The following is a 20,362-nucleotide window of genomic DNA, read 5'->3' as shown; positions in this document are numbered from 1 at the left end:
TGACTGGAACGAACTACAAAAATCTCTGAAACTGGAAACACTTATCTCCCTCACTAGCTTTAAGCACCAGCTGTCAGAGCAGCTCACAGATTACTGCAACCGTACATAGCCCATCTATAATTTAGCCAAAACAACTACCTCTTCCCCTACTGTATTTATTTATTTTGCTCCTTTGCACCCCATTATTTATATTTCTACTTTGCACTTTCTTCCACTGCAATCTACCATTCCAGTGTTTTACTTGCTATATTGTATATACTTTGCCACCATGGCCTTTTTTGCCTTAACCTCCCTTATCTCACCTCATTTGCTCACATTGTATATAGACTTATTTTTCTACTGTATTATTGACTGTATGTTTGTTTTACTCCATGTGTAACTCTGTTTGTTGTATGTGTCAAACTGCTTTTCTTTATCTTGGCCAGGTCGCAATTGTAAATGAGAACTTGTCTCAACTTGCCTACCTGGTTAAATAAAGGTGAAATAAAAATAAAAATAATTATTTGGTCGGGGGCCCTAAGAGACCACTTATGTCGCTTATGCCTGGATCCGACCCTGTGTAGAGGTACTGACTTATGAAGAGTAAACTGTATCATTAAAAGCATCTTCACATCATTAAGGTCTAATTTGTCTGACACAGATTTACCATTGAACATGCGTATTAGTCCAGGAGCTGGCATAATCTAAATCCGGGAAAGTGGCTCACACAGTGACTTTTTAATGGGAACCACAGGGTGGTTTTAAAGGGAACCACAGGGTACTGCAGCACACTACTTATGCCATTGACTCAAAATGTGAATTGTGTTGCTTCATGTCGGCAGATGGTTTACAGTAAATGGTGTTTTTCCAATAATGTTCAGATTGCTCTATTTGTTATGCTGTACTTCCAGCCAATCATTCTGCTGTTGAAGCCAAGGTATTGTGAGATATTTACAGTATGCCTGTCTGGTGACTGGTGTGATGAAGAGGTTTAAGAGGAGCTCATGAAAACCAGATAGCCTTGGCAGAAAGTCCTCAGTGCCATGTGCTTCACTCCCCTCTAACAAGGGCCAGGAGGTTGTGTGTGTTCAAAAGCGGAAACAGTGCCACGTCAAATGAATGCAAGTCAGTGAGGTTGTGCTAATGAAGACCTTGGGGTTTAGAGGGGAAGGTTGGTGGGTCAAATAAGTCAGTGGGGCCTGGCCTGTTGTACTCCCTGCTCGTGTCTATGAGAAGTAACCGAGCTTCTCTCTAGTTGCCGTACCATGTTTGGATTTAGTCCAGTAGCATTTGTAGTACAGTCACAGTAGCTGTGGCAGCACATCTAAAGACAAGTGATCATTATAAAAAAGTTATAGTGTAGCCTCCCAAGGTTTACAGGGAACATTTGAATTCCTACCAAGTACTGAGGATCACTCCCCTGTCTTTATGGGAGCTTAACATTTATCTCCGTTTCAGTTCATCTTTTAACATGGCTAGTAAAAAGGTTTATGCGATACCTACCTCTGTTTTTCAAACTCTCCTCATCACGTTTGCGTCTCAGTCCAAGAAAAGCTACCGCTGAGCCCCTGTGGGTGTGCTACTCGTGTTACCACACATTGGAACAGCAGCACTAATGGCTAACGGAGGCTTTACAGCGTATGCCGTGCCAAGATTAGGCCGTAATTCACTTATAAAGACTGAATAGGAGGTGGATTCTGTTTGCAGTAGAACAAGAATATTCAGCCTAAAGAAAATTCACCCAGGGTAACAGAATGAAACAAAGAGGTTATGATGGCCCCTCAAACAAATCTGTCTAGTGCTAGAAAGATGTTTGCCCAGTTAGCAGAATTATTCCTGGGCAACTGTAGGCCACATACTTTGTGTTTTTCTGGCCCAGTATAAGCCTGGGTTCCCAGCCCAAGTCTGGTGCACATACTGCATCACCGTTAGATTAAAAAGGAGAGGCACAGATCTGGCCCACACACTGATAAACTACAAATGCGTGGCCCAGCTCTGGCCCACACAGTGTAAAAGTATTCGTTCTAAACGATGTAGCCCAGATCTGGGCCATATTGTGCAAAACAATTGTAAAATAAAAAGGTGTGGTACCAGTCTGGCCCACATACTGCACAAAGGTATGGCTGAGTTCCTGTCTATAGGACCCCGGTCCAGAAGTGGGCCAGATGTAGGCTGCCACATAACCTTATATGGGGCTACATTAAACCAGCTACTCCCCAAATAACATTAAAATACTCTGCTATTAAATTCTTCATTTAAACAAAAGACAGGAGTGGTTGTTTTATATAAAACGGACTGTTTGGATCCTGAATGCTGATTGGTTGATAGCAGGGAGTTATTCACCACAATCCCCAGGTAATATTAACAGGCCATTTGAATTATCGTTCCACTCCCCCACAGCCATGCCAGGCAATTCATAAACTTCACCTCACCTTGACAAAATACAGTATTCCCCATACTTCTAGCCTATATATTGGTTTGCAACAGTTGGTGTTTGTCCAAACCTTGCTGCCTGCCTCTCCAACCTGTGCAACAATGTTGCATTTTTGTTGTTGTTGCAATCTCCACTGTGCCATAGAGAATGAACTTGTCTGGGTGAGACTGACAGCTTCTCTGAGCCAGGCAAATTCATTTATCAGGATCATTATAATGGATCTATCCAAAGAAATGGCAATAGAAACAAATGTGATACTAACAAAAATGCTCATAGTTTGCTGTAATTTCAGCTGCTTGTGTGCTATTATATTTAGTTTGCATGATAGCAAAGGAGGAGCTAACCAGCATAGCAACATAATTTGCTTGGGAATGGACGACCAGTCCGCTTGGCTGGCAACTTCAGAATCTCAGAACTAATGACTGGCTTTTGCCCGGACTCTGCTTTATGTCGGGCCTAAGAACAGCCCTTACGACCATGATCCACTAACCTTGATAATTTGGACAGCCACACTAGCTTTGCCCTCATATGGGCGCTGACAAGCAAGCCTGTTAAGGCTCAACAGCTATATTAAACTTTGATTGGTCAATCGCACTGAGATATAGCAGAGTATTTGCTTTCCGCAATTTAGGTCCCGCCTTGTTCACGCTTCCTCGCCCATGCATGCATCGCTCAATGCCCCCGTCCACTTCGCTTATCTCTATTGAAAACGAATGGGTGTTCCGTTGTTTCATCGCTCGATATCTGGACTGTTAGTGGGGTGTTATTCACAGGATTACTCCCGGGTTCTCATGCCCCTTACTAAAACACGTTGAGTGTTTTTGAAATGTTTCTTGCCGATAATGTCGCATTGATTTAACAAAAGCGTTTCATAACGCTCGGACAGAAACATGGTGAGCTGTCTGCAATTTGGCAACGTATTCATATCCCAGCCATATCCCCTGTAGCTCACCAACGTTGTTGTTGAAAATGTCCCTGCCTTTGACCACATATATTATATTTCTATTGTTATAACACTGTACCTTTTCATTAAAAAAACTAATATTGTTTACGCACATGGATTACTCTGCAACTTTATCAATAAATCCTGCACCTATGAATCATCTCACCTCCCGTGCCTATAATATCTAGGCACTGTATTATTAAAAAAATTTCTCTCGACCTGATTTAGGTCTACAGCAGGACACATAAATTAAGGATTAAGGGCTTGTAAATACGCATTTCACGGCAAGGTCTACCTGTTGCTTTCGGCGCATTTGACAAATACAATTTGATTTGAAATGTACCAATAAGTAAGGTCATAAATCACCTTGGACCAATTAAACAGTCACGCCTGTCGTGTAGGCTAGTGAAACCAAGCTGGGGCCTCTTTCTCTCCGATCTATCAACTTTCTTTCAGTTTATCGCTGTGCGCCTTGCGGTTTCTGAAGTGTCTTCGGGGTGGCGTGTTGGAGCAGAGTGTTAACAGCCCAGTATTAATCACAAAGAGCAGAGCCAAGCCTGAGACCTCACCCTGCTCTCCTCTGTATCGTGACCGTGGATATTTTTACCCTCTCTCCAATTCCATGGGTGGTGTAGAAACACTGATGAAAGTGTAAGAAGTGTAGCTTCCCACTGACTTGACTTCCCACGGTGGCCATCAAGCAACTGACAGAAGTGAACTCAATGACACAAGACTCATATGATATAGCCCATATATCTACTTTTACTGTTCCTAATTAGATCAAATCAGATTATAGCATATTATATAATTAGATAAAGCTTTTTATGACTTCACCATAGAAGGAAAAATCTAATGCAGCGTACAGCACGTGTCCAGTGCAATACTCTTGAGCTACCTTTTATTTCCTCATGCCGAGATTACTGTAACTCTTAGTTCAAAATTCTGCAGCTTGGTTTTTACCAGGCACCAGAAAATGTAACCATATGAAATCAAATGAAATTGTATTTGTCACATGCACGCCGAATACAACGGGTGTAGACTTAACTGTGAAATGCTTGCTGACTAGCCCTTCCCAACTATGTATAGTTTAAAATTAATAATACTTTAAAAAAACTAAATACACAAGAATGGGGCTATATACAGGGAGTACCAGTACCAGGTAAATGTGCAGGGTATGAGGTATTTGAGGTAGATATGTACATGAAGGCGTGGAAAAGTGACTAGACATCAGGAGATAATAATAAGAGTGAAGTAAAGAACAGAGTAGCAGCAGCATATGATGTGTGTGTGTGTGTGTGTGTGTTTAAACACAACTATTTTTATTTCTCTACACTGGCCACCAGTCACTTTTAGAATAGATGTTAACATTTTAGTAATCATGTTTAAGGCTTGGTTTAGCCCCATCCTATATCTCAGATATGTTATCTCCCTATGAGCCAGTGCACAGCCTGAGATCCTCTGGCAGGGCACTGTTGACCATTCCAAAGTCTAGGTTGAAAATGACAGGAGACTGGGCATTTTCCATTAGGACCCCTAGACTTTGCAATGGTCTGCCAGAGGAGATCAGGCTTGTGCCTCTTTTTAAATCCCTGCTGAAGACACACTTTTATAAAGATGCTTTTCATGTATGATTTCAATTTATGTTTTTCATTCTCCTTCCTCCTGTCTTTGTTTCTTTGTTAGTACTTTTGTACAGGTATTTGTACATGGTGGAAAAAGGGGTGCCCTGGCGTTCCTGTGAGATCATGAACTGTTGGCCTGGGGTCGTTAAACTCCCCAGTAACCCCACACAGCTGCCATTTCCTCTTCCCTCTACCCCTTTCACAGCTGTGGAGAGATATACAACAGAGTGGGGGGTGAAGGGAAGAAAGAGCAAAAGAAGAGGACAGAGAGAGAGAGTTGGGGGGTTGGGGATTTCCATGTTTAGACCTGGCCGGCTCCTCATACATAAACACTGCTGACTGGTCACAGGCAACCAGAGTCCTACTGTATACAGGCTCTGTATACTCAGTCATGGAGAGGAATACGTGCTCAGCTCAGACTTCTGTACAGTTGACTCAAAAAACGTAAGTATCATCTGTTCTCACTTTAAGTATGCCAGATCTAGAACAGTACACTGACATGATTATTACTAATTGAAAGGTGCAGCTCTCAACCTGTAACCTGACTGCCCACTAAATTGTCAGTGAGACTCACCTGTTACTCATAGCAAGTCACATAGTCAATGAGTGGAAGCTTTGTATCTTTTTAATTAAGAAATATTTTTGAGGAACAGGTCTTAACCAGAGGACTTTAACCCTGTGTGTGGTTTGTTAGCTAGCCTGGTGCCAGTCTCTTTAGCTAACATTACACTCCTTGCCACTCCTTGTCATTAACAAGGAGACCAGCCTTTCTGCCATCTTCAAATATGAACATTCTATCATTACTGAGATTGAGGAGAACAGAGGAGCTGATCCTGATTCGATAACCCTCACAGCTATCCTCCAATCACAACGATTATCCAAATATTATACAATGGGTGGGTCTAATCCTGAATGCTGATTGATTAAAACCGCATTCCAGCTGGTGTCTATTCCACAAGTTACCACCGGCTAAATCTGTGACACTAAAATGCCTATTTACTCTGTTCCATCTGACTGTGCAATCCACTGTCTCATCAGCTATTTATAAACATGATCTCAACTATAAAAATCATCTAGACATTATCTAACATTTCTTTTAGACTAACATTTCGTTTTCAACATATTTGTATAAACTTTGCTTTCTGTCTCTCCAACATTTGCAACATTATTTCAATATTCAAATTTGATCTCCACTTGTACCATAGTAATGAACGAGTCTGGAATCAGGACAAGACAGACAGGCAGGCAGCGTTTCTCAACCAGTCAAAATCATGAATCAGCTGGCATCATTTTTATGGATATATACAAAGAAATGTAAATTGAAAAAAGGTCAAAAGAAACAAAGTGCAGCAAGTTTGCCGTCTTTCCAGCTTCAGTTTGAAGTGATTGTGTTAGCTGTGTTGTTGGCTAGCTCTTTTGAACAACAGTGTCCTGACGAGTGAGCACATGTTTTATGCCAGGCAAAATCACACCTCATTAACTCATTGTTAGGGATGTATCAAAATAAATGTCTCTAGAAAACAGCTTCAACAAATGCAAATGAAGCTACTTTGCTGTTATTCTGGCTTTTTGACGTGACTGTAAATTAGCCGTAGTTGACTATATAGCAATCAAGAGATAAGAACGTTGCCAGCCAGTATGGCAATGGAACATCTCGAACGAACGACTGGGTCGCGTCCATAGATACAGAACAAAAAGACTGAATGACTGTGTCGCGTCTCTAGCAACTGAACCGATAGAATGAACGACCAGGCCTAGATTTGTGACAGGACTCTATCTTCGGGACTATATCTTGTGGAAGGATTAAATAGTATGAATAAATTCATAAAATGTTTTTAATGAAAATATGTCAATCATTATTTGAATATGTTGGTAACCCGTTGTATAAAAGTGATAATGCCCTCGAAGCCGGTGTTTGGAGGATATATTGGCAACAACCGGGCCAACCTATCCTCCAAACACCGGCTTCAAGGACATCATCACTTAATTGGTACTGGATAACTGTTTTTCACCACAGAACATGTTGGTACCTGGTTGCTAAGCAACCATTTTTTTTGTCCAGATGATACCAATCTGACAAAAGTCGCTAGCTGAAGTCTAACTTCTCAAACTAAATACATTCCAACCACAAAACCTGTCTGGTTTGATTGTAAGCCTCATAATACAATAACTTGCCTAGTTAACAGCTAAATGTTTGTTTTTGACTTTGTTATAATTAAAGTTCTATTTTCGAGGTTCCACATTTTTTCATGTAAAATATTAATGTTATTATTTCCATCGACCAATGAGCAACTCCGCCATAAACCCAGCTGCATAACTGAACATTGACATTGCCTCAAGGCCAGTCTCTTTGACAATGACATGGAGAGGCAAGAAGTTGAATGTTAGCTAAAAAGACTTGTACCCAGACTAGTTGTTGGCCTCAGTAAAAGGAAACCAATTTATAGCTTGACCCTAACCTTTTTTTCCATGGCCAAAGAGGCAGGGGCTCCATGTATAGCTTGCCTGGCACACAATGAGAATGTGTGCATTATTTTAGTGCCTGTGGAGGTGAATGACAGTTTAGAGTTTCACTGGGTCTGTCAATGTCCATGCTCTGAACTGGAGCCACAACATTCAGAGACTGTCCTGGAGAGGATATTTGACTATAAATAAATGATTCAGAAAAGGAGCAATAATTGACAGATCTACACAAGACAATATTTATAGTACACTAACCTGATACAGCATATCCTAATGAATTTGACCTTTACCTCTTTTACGGAGGGTCACAGTGAGGTACATGTAGTCAGTGGTGATTTTAGCATGTAAATCTTGGTGGGGCAAAAAAATAATAATACGTGGGATGCTTGCCAGCAAAACCACTACACAACACAACACTAAACAATACATTAATTGCACTATAACGGTGACAAATGGTGTGTCACGTCCTGACCAGTATAAGGGTTATTTGTTATTGTAGTTTGGTCAGGACGTGGCAGAGGGTATTTTGTTTATGTGGTTCGGGGTGGTGATTTTTGTATTAGGGTATTTGATTTATTATTTCCGGGTTTTGGTTTATGTCCTATGTTTTGTACTTCTATGTTCTTTCTGGTTTGTGGTATTTCTATGTGTAGGTTAATGGGGGGTTGGACTCTCAATTGGAGGCAGGTGCTTTCTCGTTGCCTCTGATTGACAGTCCTAGATATGGGTAATTGTTTGGTGTAGTGTTGTGGGAGATTGTTTCATGTTTTGCATGTGTGAGCATGACAAGACTGTTTTGTTGTTTGTGAGTTCTTTGTTTTGTTTGTGAGTTCTTTTTATTTAAAATATATAACAAGATGAGCATCCACATTCCTGCTGAGTTTTGGTCCTCTATACCTGACGACAACCGTTACAGAATCTCCCACCACAAATGGACCAAGCAGCGGAGTAAGGAGCAAGGGGAATTCGATATGGACTGGCGGGAGAAATGGACATGGGAGCAGATTCTGGCCGGAGAGGGCCCATGGAGGAAGTCTGGTGAGGACTGGGAACGCTACCGGGGTACACGACTGGCGAGGAAACCGGAGAGGCAGCCCCAATAATTTTTTTTGGGGGGGGCACACGGACAGATCGGCGGAGCCGAGGATGGAACCAGAGCTAGTCGGGGTAAAATTGGAGGTGAGAGAAACAGACTATAAAGGAGTTGATAGGATGAGAGATCTACTGTGTTGGTGTATTAGGCATGACTTTCGCCCTACAGAGCGTGTCCTAATGATATCACCTGAGTTAATGTTTTATACTAGTCCTGAGGTGCCTGCTAGCTGTCTGGTGAAGATAGTAGCAGCTCCAGTTCGTCAGCCCAGTCCAACTCGTCCTGTTCCCGCTCCCTGCACTAGTCCTGAAGTGCGAACCCCTAGGCTGATACCTCCAGTACCAGCACCACGCATCAGGCTTCCAGTGCGTCAACCCAGTCCGACTCGGCCTGTTCCCGCTCCCCGCACTAGCCCTGAGGTGCGTGTTCCCAAGCTGATACCTCCAGTACCAGCACCATGCATCAGGCTTCCAGTGCGGCAGCCCAGTCCGACTCGTCCTTTTCCCGCTCCCCGCACTAGCCCTGAGGTACGTGTTCCCAGGCTGATACCTCCAGTACCAGCACCACGCATCAGGCTTCCAGTGCGTCAACCCAGTCCGACTCGGCCTGTTCCCGCTCCCCGCACTAGCCCTGAGGTGCATGTTCCCAGGCTGATACCTCCAGCACCACGCATCAGGCTTCCAGTGCGTCAGCCCAGCCTCGCGAGTTCGGCAACAGTGTGCAGTCCAGAGTATCCGGCAACAGTGTGCAGTCCAGAGTATCCGGCAACAGTGTGCAGTCCAGAGTATCCGGCAACAGTGTGCCTGTGACCCGGAACTAAATATGAGTAACTGTTTCAAATGAGTCTGCCTACAGTGTGGAACGGAAGAGGTCTGCCTACGGCCCGAAACTGATCTAGTCTGTCTGCATTCTGGAGGACAGTAGGCCGGAGCCAGAACCACCTCCTGTATAGGTGGGTTGGGGAGGGGGGGTGTAGCACAAGTGCCGTCGGTGACTGCAGCCACCCTCCCTTTAGTTTAGGGGGATTTTTTAATTTTTTATTTATGAGGTGCATCCGGGGTCTGCACCTTTGGGGGGGGGGGAATACTGTCACATCCTGACCAGTATAAGAGTTATTTGTTATTGTAGTTTGGTCAGGACGTGGCAGAGGGTATTTTTGTTTGTGGTGATTTTTGTAGTAGGGTGTTTGATTTATTATTTCCCGGTTTTGGTTTTATGTTCTATGTTTTGTACTTCTATGTTCTTTCTGGTTTGTGGTATTTCTGTGTAGGTTAATGGGGGGGTTGGACTCTCAATTGGAGGCAGGTGCTTTCTCGTTGCCTCTGAGAGTCCTATATATGGGTAATTGTTTGGTGTAGTGTTGTGGGAGATTATTTCTTGTTTTGCATGTGTGAGCATGACAAGACTGTTTTGTTGTTTGTGAGTTCTTCGTTTTGTTATTTTGGTGTTCTTTTTATTTAAAATAAATAACAAGATGAGCATCCACATTCCTGCTGTGTTTTGGTCCTCTATACCTGACAACCGTTACATGGTGCCCACAAACTGTTAGGTCCTACATAAAGCTGTCCCAACTTCTTAGCCAGGTGTAGCAGTGGTATCAGCGGAGCCTTGTCTGGCAGCGAAACCGTTCATTCAGCCTAATTTACTGCCAGGGTGAAGCACATGGGCTAGTAACAGCTTACTACACAACATACACTTAGTATTACTTTCCTAGCTACAGTATACATCTCCCTGGTATATTATGTAATTTTTACAGTAGCATACAAGACATTTTTGGACTCACCTTGTTGTGCTGTGCTCACTTGAACAGGAAGGTGGCACGGCGGTCTTTCGTGGGCAAATTTTGTCATCAAAGTCTGGCTTTATGGTGCTTTCAAGACAACTGGGTTGAATCATGATGACATCATTGATCTTTAGGTTGTAGCTCTAGAAAGAGTTCCAAGTTGGATGACGGTTCAAAATGTATTTCCCAGTCGGCGGTCTTTTTTTTTTCCGGAATTCCCAGTTGTCTTGAACTCACTGAAGTCAAGTTTTCGCAGTTGCGAGTTAACAGTTGTTTTGCGCTCAGCACAAATCATGCTTCATTGACAGCATGGCCAATGTTGAATGTTTATAATTTTAAACTTGGAAAATAGACACTTAATCCCAGAGTTGGGACCACACAGCCACTGCACTGAATAGCAGGCTAGTGATTTATTTGCTACGCTTGCAGTTAGCCACTGTCACTGATTCCTTCCAAACCACTCATTGTTGAATTTGCGATTTCTACCCTGTTTATGTCCAATGGCCGATGAGCACCGAATCATTTTAACTCTAATTTCTCTTCATGTGACATGGATTAAACAGTATTTTCCAGTAGATTGTCAACTTAATTAATTTATTTTGAATTTGTTTTGCAAAAAATGTGCCGCTCAAAACAGGTGGGGCTCTACCCCACCTGCCCTGAATGACGGGTTGCCACCGCATCTACTCCATCTGGCTGTAGACTATAGTGGCACGTCTATTAAACATCTGAGACCCATTCTGAGTTCTGTCGGCTGGGTATCCATGTGAACAGCCAGGGAAGTGTCTAAAAGTAGTCTCACCCTGTCTGCTCCCAGCAACCCGACACTGAATTAGACACAGAGGGGTCACATCTCTGCCCTGTGTGGGATCAGATAGGTTGACAGTGTGTACAGTGTGTAGACAGTATGTGTCTGTGTAAGTGTATTAGCATGTGTGTGTTTGTTGCAGCAGTAAACCTGGGACATCCAATGGACTTGATAAGCTGAGTCGTTTGGAACAGCTAGAGCCAGAGGAGTCACTGGACAGAGAGGACCCCCGAGAATACTGCCATGGTCTGATATGGGTCTACTCTGTCTTTCTCCTTACATGTCTTGTTGTCCTATTCACTCCCTTTCAGCATACACATAGTCTGTTTCAACATAGTATTTACTGTGTTGAGTACTGTGTTTACACAGTAAATACAGTAGTTGGAGGCCTTCCGTGGCCTCCAGACGATCTTCAATGCCATACAACTCTCCTTCCGTGGCCTCCAACTGCTTTTAAATGCTAGTAAAACTAAATGCATGCTCTTCAACCGGTTGCTGCCCGCACCCGCCCGCCTGACTAGCATCACTACTCTGGACGGTTCTGACTTAGAATATGTGGACAATTAAAAATACCTAGGTGTCTGGTTAGACTGTAAACTCTCCTTCCAGACTCACATTAAGCATCTCCAATCCAAAATTAAATCTAGATGTGGCTTCCTATTTTGCAACAAAGCCTCCTTCACTCATGCTGCCAAACATGCCCTAGTAAAACTGACTATCACTGACTATCATGATGTCATTTACAAAATAGCCTCCAACACTCTACTCAGCAAACTGGATGTAGTCTATCACAGTGCCATCCGTTTTGTCACCAAAGCCCCATATACTACCCACCACTGTGACCTGTATGCTCTCGTTGGCTGGCCCTCACTACATATTCGTCGCCAAGCCCACTGGCTCCAGGTTATCTATAAGTCTTTGCTAGGTAAAGCCCTGCCTTATCTCAGCACACTGGTCACCAGCAGCACTCACCCGTCGTACGCGCTCCAGCAGGTATATTTCACTGGTCATCCCCAAAGCCAACACTTACTTTGGCCGCCTTTCCTTCCAGTTCTCTGCTGCCAATGACTGGAACAAATTGCAAAAAACACTGAAGCTGGAGTCTTATATCTCCCTCTCTAACTTTAAGCATCAGCTGTTACAGCCAATCTGTAAATAGCACACCCAACTACCTCATCCCCATATTGTTATTTATCCTCTTGCTCTTTTGCAACCCAGTATCTCTACTTGCACATCATCATCTGCACATCTATCACTCCAGTGTTAATGCTAAATTTGTAATTATTTTGCCTCTATGGCCTTTTTACTGCCTTACCTCCCTATTCTTCTACATTTGCACACACTGTACATAGATTTTTCTGTTGTGTTATAGACTGTACGTTTGTTTATGTGTAACTCTGTGTTGTTGTTTTTGTCGCACTGCTTTGCTTTATCTTGGCTAGGTCGCCATTGTAAATGAGAACTTGTTCTCAACTGGCCTACCTGGTTAAGTAAAGGTGAAATAAAATAAAAAAATAAAAAGTTGTAGTAATAACTATTTGCTGTCATCCTGTATGTTTCAATAGGGGGGTACCACCCTGTTCACATTGGAGACACCTTCAACAGGAGATACAAGGTTCTGTCTAAGTTGGGCTGGGGATACTTCTCCACTGTATGGCTCTGCTTGGACCTCAGGTTCATTCACTATGTTGCTGTGTGAGGATTTACTCAAATATCTTCTTCTTGTCATATAGGAAAAGCTCCAGTGTGATTTAAACAGTCTCTGTATGTGCAGGTTGGGCAGGCGAGTGGCCGTGAAGGTTTTGAAGAGTGGAGAAGGATTCACACAGGCTGGGCAAGACGAATTGACTCTGCTACGCTGTGTGAGTCTCCCTTTTTGTCTCTCTTCTTTGTCTTTCTCTGCTTCCTCTATCACTTTCTCATCCTCACCCCTAACTCTTCTCTAAGGGCAATAGGGCATACATGAACAACACTTTTTGCTCTTAGTCCACATGTTATTTTTCTGTCACTACCACTTATTCACATCCACCCATGCTTTCATGGTTCATTATTTTTCTTCCTTGTCTCATACAGACCCATCTCTCTCTATTTAAACAAGTACTCGACCAGTATAGTCCGGACCCTGACTCTGACCTCTCTCACCCGCCTCTGCCTCTCACCCCCGCAGGCCAGTGGTCCCACTGCTCGTCACCTCCAAAGCCGGAGGATAGTCCAACTGCTGGATGAGTTTAAGATAGCTGGGGTCAACGGGGTTCGTATCCTTTCTCAGACTGCATAGTCATGACACACACACGCACACAAACCTGCAGCAAAATCTGACGCCGTAGGGAGTGTGTTTGGTTCCTTGACCTCCTGTGTGTAGATGTATGCCTAGTGCTGGAGCTGCTGGGACCAGACCTCCGGTGTTGGCAAGTCTGTTTTGGAAACCCAGGGCTATCGCTGTCTTGGGTCAAACAGGTCATTGCTCAGGTAAAAGAGTGACAGAGTTCATAGTATGAGATGAGTAGAAACAGCTGGGCTGTCATTATCGAATCACTACATTAATGAATGCATCTTTAGTTTGATGCAGGAGTTGTTTGGAGTTCACAGTGCCATCACTCTTTCCCTGTAGGTTCTTCAGGCATTGGACTACCTGCACACTCAATGTAAAATCATCCACACGGACATCAAGCCTGAGAATGTACTGTTATGTTTGGAGGAGCAGAACCCAAAACAGACAGCAGGGGGCAGTGCCTGTCCATACCCTGGGAAAGATGCCAAGTCAAGGAGCACAGCAGGTAGTGTTCACTGTCCAGCTACAGATGTTATAGAACTCTGTAAGGTCATATGACTGAGTGGACCAGAAAATGAATCTGTTTACTGTACATTAAGGCTAGTATTCTGTTTCTATGTCACTTCAGATTGTCTGTGTCCAGTATGCTGTTGAAGTGTTTAAATCAGATCATAACCCTGTACTGTATGTTGTTTATCTCTTACTGTCTATTCAGAGAAGGACCTGGTCACTCCCATCAGTCTGAAGGAAATCACAGTAAAGATTGCTGACCTGGGAAGCTCCTGTTGGGTGGTGGGTATGATCAGTCAGTCATCGGTTGTGAAATAGCGTCCCCCAAGCACTTACTACAAATACCTCATTTACTAATTTCATGTTGTACATTGCTCTCTGTTACTCTTTTTTTTGTATAGTCATTAGCACAGTAAACATGACCCAATTTTAGCTCCAAGAAGCAGCCAATTTCAAAAACCGCAAAAGTAGATTGTGCTGATTTATTGGTGCGTGGAACCATGTCGCACGCCATAGTTTAAAAACTCAGTGGATAGCGCTAAAACATTGACGTCATATCTGAATTCCGACATCTTTATGAACCGTTGCCATTCGTATTCAGTAGTTGGTTACAAAATAAGAGTAACTAATGTGGGATACCGCCCTGGGGTCAGGACTGTATTTCACACGCTGCCTTTGCTCTGTGTGACATTCCAGTACAAACATTTCTGTGAGGAAATCCAGACCCGTCAGTACCGCTCACTAGAGGTTCTATTGGGCTCTGACTATGGCCCACCAGCAGACATCTGGAGTGTAGCCTGCATGGTAAGAGAGACAACCACCATACAACCAACACATCAGCAACAACACTTATAGTCTGAATCTGTTTGCAGCTTCACTGAAGTAAAACCATGTTATCTCCTGTCTCCTCTGATTCACTTGCATCACTTAACTCTTGTGCCGTTCAGTTACCCTTCCAGTCTACCAGCACGCTTTACATCAAGACAAATTCACCCACTTCTTTAGCACTAAGCTTAATAGATAGATGCCACTACAGAATAGTTCCAGGCAATTCAATTCTTCTTCTTTTTATTCTAGGCTTTTGAGTTGGTCACTGGGGATTCATTATTTGAGCCCAAAGCTGGGAAGACCTTTTCTTTAGAGGAAGGTATGTCGATATTAGGCGTGACAAATATTGACATAGGATTCAATGGAGATAACATTGTGTCCACTTTGTGACTTTTGCATAATTGTTTATCCAGTGGGGTTTTGGTTCTGTTCCCTCCAGACCACATCGCTCACATAATAGAGCTCCTTGGCAAAGTCCCAGCAGCAGTAGCCTTGTCTGGCAAGTATTCCATGGAGTACTTCAATCGCAAAGGTGAGTGAAGGATTTGCTTTGAAAATGATCAATTGTTACAATGTAGAGAAAGGACTTTTTGATGTAAATGTTGCAGATTCTCATTTTTTTTATATATATTTTTTTATTATTATTTATTTTGTTGTGGTAATTTACCCATTTTTCTCCCCAATTTTGTGATAACCAATTGGTAGTTAGTCTTGTCCCATCACTGCAACTCCCCTAAGGACTCGGGAGAGGCGAAGGTCGAGAGACATGCGTCCTCTGAAACACGACCCTGCCAAGCCGCACTGCTTCTTGACACACTGCTGTCCATACCCTGGGAAAGTTGCCAAGTCAAGGAGCACACCAATGTGTCGGAGGAAACACCGTCCAGCTGGGAACCGAAGTCAGCTTGCAGGCGCCCCACCCGACACCATGAGTCGCTAGAGTGCAATGAGACAAGGAAAACCTGGCCGGCCAAACCCTCCCCTAACCTGGACGACGCTGGGAGATTTGTGCACTGCCTCATGGGTCTCCTGGTCACGGCCGGCTGTGACACAGCCTGGGTTCGAACCAGGATCTGTAGTGATGCCTCAGACCGCTGCGTCACTCGGGAGGCCCCCTTGCAGATGCTCATTTTGACAAATCATAGTGTACTTTTTTTGTGAAGTCAAACCTACAAAGAATGCATTTTCTTTCCAAGTCACAAAGCTCTCTTTTATTTACCTCCACTGTCTTTCCTCCTCTCTATCATGTGTTCTCCCAGGTGACATGCGTCATATCGGAGTGCTGCGGCCCTGGGGTCTATATGAGGTGTTGGTGGAGAAATACCACTTCATGCTGAAGGAGGCCTCTCTGTTCTCTGACTTCCTGTTGCATATGTTGGACTTCCAGCCGGAGAGGAGGGCTAGTGCTGCCCAGTGTCTCCTGCACCCATGGCTTAGCTCCTGAACCCTGGCCCTGGAGCCAACTTGATACCAAGCTAGTAGATAAATGTGTTATATAAATGTGTTATGCAGAGACAAACACAGTGGTGCTGAGTCACTAAGACTACGGGAAGGATAGACAGTATACATTTTGCCAATTGGCTCGATGCCAATGTTCCGGGTGAAATGTACTATTTTATGTTCATTCATTAAGTAAGACTAGATTTGTCTCTTCTGATAAACGTATGGGGCACTTGATTATCTGTAGTGTAATGAATGTATGAAGTACAAACTTATATAAGTGTTGTATGATTTACTGAAATGTAGTACTTGTGCTCAAGACTTTCCACAGCTGTGCTGCACAGTGCACTGCGCCAATGGTACTACTGTATATTTGTAGTTCTTTTTTACAGCATACAATAAATCATGTTTTGCTAGAAATGTATTGTTTCCATTGTCTCTTTTGGGCTTACATCTGCATGCCTTCTCTTTTTCGTCTACTTGTAGTTTCCCCAAGATGATGGTAGATACTTAGTGCAAGATGGCGTTGACAGAGATGGTCGCCTCGCTTCGAGTCCTTAGGAAACTATGCAGTATTTTTTATTTTTTTATGTATTATTTCTTACATTGTTAACACAGGAAATCTTAAGTCTTATTACATACAGCCGGGAAGAACTATTGGATACAATATTGTCACGTCCTGACCCTTGTAAGATGTCATTTTCTATAGTAGAGTAGGTCAGGGGGTGGTTTTCTTGTTATCTGTTTCTATGTGGTTTTCTAGGTTTCTATTTCTATGTTGGGGTTGTTGGGATGATCTCCAATTAGAGGCAGCCGGTTCTTATTGTCTCTAATTGGAGATCATATTTATGTAGGGGGTTTTTCCACCTGTGTTTGTAGGTTGTTCATTTTTTTAGTAGTGTGTATTTCTCTCTGCGTCACGGTTTGTTTTGTTGTTTCAAGTATTTGGTGTATTGCAACATTTCAGGGTAATATTAAATGTGTAACTACAACCATTCTGCGCTTTGGTCCGATCCTTTAAACAGCCGTGACAAATAGCGACGTCAATTTACCAACATTACAATCCCGAAGCGGATCCTCTGTTTGGACCACCACCCAGGACAATGGACCTAATCCCAGAAGCCGACCCAAAACAACGGCGCTGCAGACGGAGAGGCAGATGGAGCGGCCTCCTGGTCAGGCTCCGTAGACGTGCACATCGCCCACCGCTCCCGAGTATACTACTCGCCAATGTCCAGTCTCTTGACAACAAGGTAGATGAAATTCGAGCAAGGGTTGCCTTCCAGAGAGACATCAGAGATTGCAACATTCTCTGTTTCAAGGAAACATGGCTCTCTCGGGATATGTTGTCGGAATCTGTTCAGCCACCGGGCTTCTCCATGCATCGCGCCGACAGAGATAAACTCCTCTCTGGGAAGAGGAAGGGCAGGGGTGTATGCTTCATGATTAACGACTCATGGTGTAATCATAACAACATACAGGAACTCAAGTCCTTCTGCTCACCCGACCTAGAATTCCTTACAATCAAATGCCGGCCATATTATCTCCCAAGAGATAGATAACATCGATTTATACACTGACTCGGTGAGTGAGTTTATAAAGAAGTGCATTAGAAATGTTGTACCCACTGTGACTATTAAAGCTTACCCTAACCAGAAACCGTGGATGCCAGTACAGGGATAAAGTGAAGTCGCAATTCAACGGCTCATACACGAGACGTATGTGGCAGGGTCTGCAGGAAATCACGGACTACAAAAAGAAAACCAGCCACGTCACAGACACCGACGTCACGCTTCCAGACAAACTAAACACCTTCTTTGCCCGCTTTGAGGATAATACAGCGCCACCATCACGGTCCGCTAACAAGGACTGCACCCCCCCTTTCCTTCTCCGTGGCCAACGTGAGTAAAACGTTTAAACGTGTTAACCCTCACAAGGCTGCTGGCCCAGATGGCATCATTAGTCGCGTCCTCAGAGCATGCGCAGACCAGCTGGCTGGTGTGTTTACGGATATATTCAATCACTCCCTATCCCAGTCTGCTGTCCCCACATGCTTCAAGATGGCCACCATTGTTCCTGTACCCAAGAAGGCAAAGATAACTGATCTAAATGACTACCGCCCCATAGCACTCACTTCTGTCATCATGAAGTGCTTTGAGAGACTAGTCAAAAATCATATCACCTCCACCATACCGGCCACCCTAGACCCACTTCAGTTTGCATTCCACCCCAACAGGTCTACAGATGATACAATCGCCATCACACTGCACACTGCCCTATCCCATCTGGACAAGAGGAATACCTATGTAAGAATGCTGTTCATTGACTACAGCTCAGCATTCAACACCATAGTACCCTCCTAGCTCATCATCAAGCTGGAGGCCCTGGGCAATTGGGTCCTGGACTTTCTGACGGGCCGCCCCCAGATGGTGAAGGTAGGAAACAACTTCTCAACTTCGCTGACCCTCAACACTTGGTCCCCACAAGGGTGCGTGCTCAGCCACCTCCTGTACTTCCTGTTCACTCACGACTGCGTGGCCATGCACACCTCCAACTCAGTCATCACGTTTGCAGACGACCCAACAGTAGTGAGCTTGATTACCAACGACGACAAGACAGCCTACAGGGGGGAGTTGAGGGCACACGGAGTGTGGTGTCAGGAAAACAACCTCTCACTCAACATCAACAAAACAAAGGAGATGATTGTGGACTTCAGGAAACAGCAGAGGGAGCACCCCCTATCCACATCGAAGGGACAGCAGTGGAGAAGGTGGAAAGTTTTAAGTTCCTTGGTGTACACATCACAGACAAACTGAAATGGTCCACCCACACAGACAGTGTGGTGAAGAAGGCGCAGCAGCGCCTCTTCAACCTCAGGAGGCTGAAGAAATTTGGCTTGTCACCCAAAACCCTGACAAACTTTTACAGATGCACAATTGAGAGCATCCTGTCGGGCTGTATCACAGCCTGGTACGGTAACTGCACCGCCCTCAACCGCAAGACTCTCCAGAGGGTGGTGCGGTCTGCACAGCGCTTCACTGGGGGCAAACTACCTGCTCTCCATGACACCTACAGCACCCGATGTCACAGAAAGGCCAAAAAGATCAAGGACAACAACCACCCAAGCCACTGCCTGTTCACACCGCAGTCATCTGGAAGGCAAGGTCAGTACAGGTGCATCAAAGCAGGGACTGAGAGACTGAAAAACAGCTTCTATCTCAAGGCCATCAGACTGCTAAACAGCAATCACTAACTCAGAGAGGCTGCTGCCTACACAGTGAGACCCAATCACTGGCCACTTTAATAAATTGATCACTAGTCACTTTAAACAATGCCACTTTAAATAATTCCACTTTAGTAATGTTTACATATCTTACATTACTCATATATGTACGGTATATACTGTATTTTATACCATCTATTGCACCTTGCCTATGCCGCTTGGCCATCGCTCATCCATATATTTATATGTACATATTCTCTTTCACCCCTTTAGATTTGTGTGTATTAAGGTAGTTGTTGGAAATTGTTAGATTACTTGTTAGATATTACTGCGCTGTCGGAACTAGAAGCACAAGCATTTCGCTACACTCACATTAACTACTGCTAACCATGTGTATGTGACTAATAAAATGTGATTTAGGTTAGTTGATTATTCTGATCAGGGCTAGAGTAAATGTAATGTGTTTGCTTGCCAGATGTCGGATTTGTTTCACTAGATCTGTTCTATGCTAACAGAATAATGATCAAGCTTCACTGGCTCATACTGAATTCCATTTACATGACATTGTAGTCATTTAGCAGACACTCTTATCCAGAGAGACTTACATAGCTAGGTGAGACAAGATAGCTAGGTGAGACAACCACATATCACAAGTTGTAGTACATTTTCCTCTATAAAGAACTTATCAGAAAAGTCAGTGATAGTAGAGCACATTAAATACAATTTGATCCAAACTAAATGTACTGTACCTTTCAACTAAATGTACCTTTAAATTGATAGTATTATTTATAAGGTATGGTTTTCCATCTGTTAAGAAAATAGGTTTGTTTTTGTCTGATTTTCAATAGAAGTAGGTCATGACATTCTAGAAGATATGTTGGAAGACAATATTGTGTATGGAATAAGAACGTCAGGGTTATGTAAGAGGGAGCTCTAATGGAAAAATAATAATAACATTTATTTT

General features: G+C 43.6%; 1 protein-coding gene across 3 annotated transcripts; it reads left to right on the top strand.

The window, feature by feature from the left end:
- Positions 1 to 5,216: 5,216 nt before the first annotated feature.
- Positions 5,217 to 16,595, top strand: LOC106566977 (SRSF protein kinase 1). 3 transcript variants are annotated; one of them, XM_045693310.1, is made up of 12 exons: positions 5,217 to 5,422; positions 11,271 to 11,371; positions 12,691 to 12,820; positions 12,900 to 12,987; positions 13,293 to 13,380; positions 13,488 to 13,594; positions 13,737 to 13,902; positions 14,113 to 14,189; positions 14,604 to 14,711; positions 14,985 to 15,054; positions 15,175 to 15,267; positions 15,995 to 16,595. In XM_045693310.1, exons 1-12 carry the CDS (start codon positions 5,370 to 5,372, stop codon positions 16,177 to 16,179), a joined length of 1,266 nt encoding a protein of 421 aa, XP_045549266.1. In that variant the 5' UTR covers positions 5,217 to 5,369; the 3' UTR covers positions 16,180 to 16,595. The 3 variants fall into 3 exon arrangements, with proteins under 3 accessions (XP_045549266.1, XP_045549267.1, XP_013991162.1); XM_045693311.1 differs by having other exon boundaries at positions 5,233 to 5,422; positions 11,268 to 11,371; positions 15,474 to 16,285; XM_014135687.2 differs by having other exon boundaries at positions 5,234 to 5,422; positions 11,268 to 11,371.
- Positions 16,596 to 20,362: the final 3,767 nt, after the last annotated feature.

Source organism: Salmo salar, chromosome ssa13 (genome assembly GCF_905237065.1).
Source record: "Salmo salar chromosome ssa13, Ssal_v3.1, whole genome shotgun sequence".
NCBI classification, from domain to species: Eukaryota; Metazoa; Chordata; class Actinopteri; order Salmoniformes; family Salmonidae; genus Salmo; species Salmo salar.
The sequence above is the reverse complement of the archived record's forward strand: the minus strand, read 5'-3'. Positions and strand labels throughout refer to the sequence as shown.